The sequence below is a fragment of the Rhagoletis zephyria genome, unplaced genomic scaffold (genome assembly GCF_001687245.7).
Source record: "Rhagoletis zephyria isolate East Lansing unplaced genomic scaffold, Rhagoletis_zephyria_1.1 Rzeph_scaffold_57895, whole genome shotgun sequence".
NCBI lineage: Eukaryota > Metazoa > Arthropoda > Insecta > Diptera > Tephritidae > Rhagoletis > Rhagoletis zephyria.
In genome coordinates, this window is record NW_016214947.1 from 1 (window position 1) to 1711 (window position 1711).

Genomic DNA, 1711 nt, shown 5'->3' on the forward strand with positions numbered 1-1711 from the left:
GACGCTAGGATAATAGAAAATATTGATCTTGTCCACAAGCGAGGCAAAGACAACTTGGATAGAACATTGCTTTGCATTAGAGAGGACTACATCATTAACAGAAGAGAATTTTGTATTTCTACGTTTCTCGAGCATCAAAATATATATACAAATTAATTTAGACGCTAGGATAATAGAAAGTATTGATCTTGTCCACAAGCGAGGCAAAGGCAACTTGGTGAGTACATTGCTTTACATTAGAGGTGACTGCAACATTAACAGAACAAATTTTTTTTATTTTTACGCTTCTCGAACATCAAAATACGGAATAAAATTTAATCGCTAGGATAATGGACATGATGCATTCCATCATCTTAATTTTATGTACAAGTGAGGCAGAGCAATAAAATCATAACGCTGCATTATGGTACACTGACCTCGGAACTGTTTTTGGGAATATAAAACTTACCTTAGCGGCGTTGATAAGTTCATCAGCCAAGCATTCGGCGATGGTCTTGATGTTCCTGAAAGCAGCTTCACGGGCACCAGTGCACAACAACCAGATAGCCTAGGAAAACAAGAATTTTTTCTCAATTCTATAATCAATAGTCGCTGTTTAATTCAATTGTCTAAAAAGATTGTATTAAAGCAACTCCAGATTGTAAAATTGCCGTTTCAAAATATCTTACATTTTGTTCTAGTCCAGAAGCATAACTCAAGTTTTATAAATAAATAAAAGAGTAATAANCCGCTATGGATATTTAAAGAACAGTTTTATATAGCCTAGGGTTATAGCCTTCCAAAAGTGATGCAATAGTTTGTAAGGTATTGTCCTAGGCTGCAAATTAAATGCGGATATACATTTTAGAAACTTACCTGGTTCACACGACGCAAGGGCGACACATCGACGGCTTGTCGGCGCACAGTACCAGCACGCCCAATACGTGTCGAATCTTCACGGGGTCCAGAGTTGATGATAGCGCTCACTAGAATCTAAATACAAAAACATTATTCATGCATTTATTTACAAGTTAGTACAAATGATTGTAAAATACTCTTGAAGGGAAATATTATACAAAATATTCACAGTAATAAGAGTAGTTTTTTTGCTATGTGTCCTCATTCTACCTGATTGAAGAGGTATTTGTTTTTCTCTACAACAGTTTAGCATGGGACATGTCATTTCTTAATTAAAATTACTTATTTAGACATTTACCTGTAGTGGGTTTTCACCTGTCAACAGGTGGATAATTTCGAAGGAGTGTTTTACAATACGGCAAGCCATCAGCTTCTTGCCGTTGTTACGACCCTTCATCATCAGAGAGTTGGTTAGACGCTCCACAATAGGGCACTGAGCCTTGCGGAAACGCTTGGCAGCATAACGACCAGCAGAGTGTGGCAAATAGCGAGCGAACTTCTCCTTGACCGAAATGTAATCCTGCAGTGAGATATCATTTACGGTGACATCGTCGCATGACCAACGCCCGAAAAGTTTAATTTCAGGCAATTCCGTTGTGGCAACAATATTTGTTTCTAATAGAGTCTCAGCGCCCTCAGTTTCAATTGGTGGTTGTTCGTCGAAGCTCTCGACAACAACTTCTTCAACCTCAGCCATTCTGAAAAAGTAAACAACTTGATTAATACATATTCTATTTATGTCAATCGTCCCATCTTCGATGTAGGGAAATGTTGGTTTTAAACTTTATTAAGGACTATATCTTTAAGCCGATAT

At 37.5% G+C, this 1711-nt stretch overlaps 1 protein-coding gene across 1 annotated transcript; it reads right to left on the minus strand.

The window, feature by feature from the left end:
* Positions 1–373: 373 nt before the first annotated feature.
* Positions 374–1634, minus strand: LOC108356360 (40S ribosomal protein S5a-like). The gene is made up of 3 exons (XM_017607477.1): positions 1196–1634; positions 856–972; positions 374–547 (listed from the first exon to the last, which is right to left on the minus strand). The coding sequence occupies exons 1-3, from the start codon at positions 1592–1594 to the stop codon at positions 389–391; spliced, it is 675 nt and encodes a 224-aa protein (XP_017462966.1). The 5' UTR covers positions 1595–1634; the 3' UTR covers positions 374–388.
* Between the last annotated feature and the right edge of the window lie 77 nt (positions 1635–1711).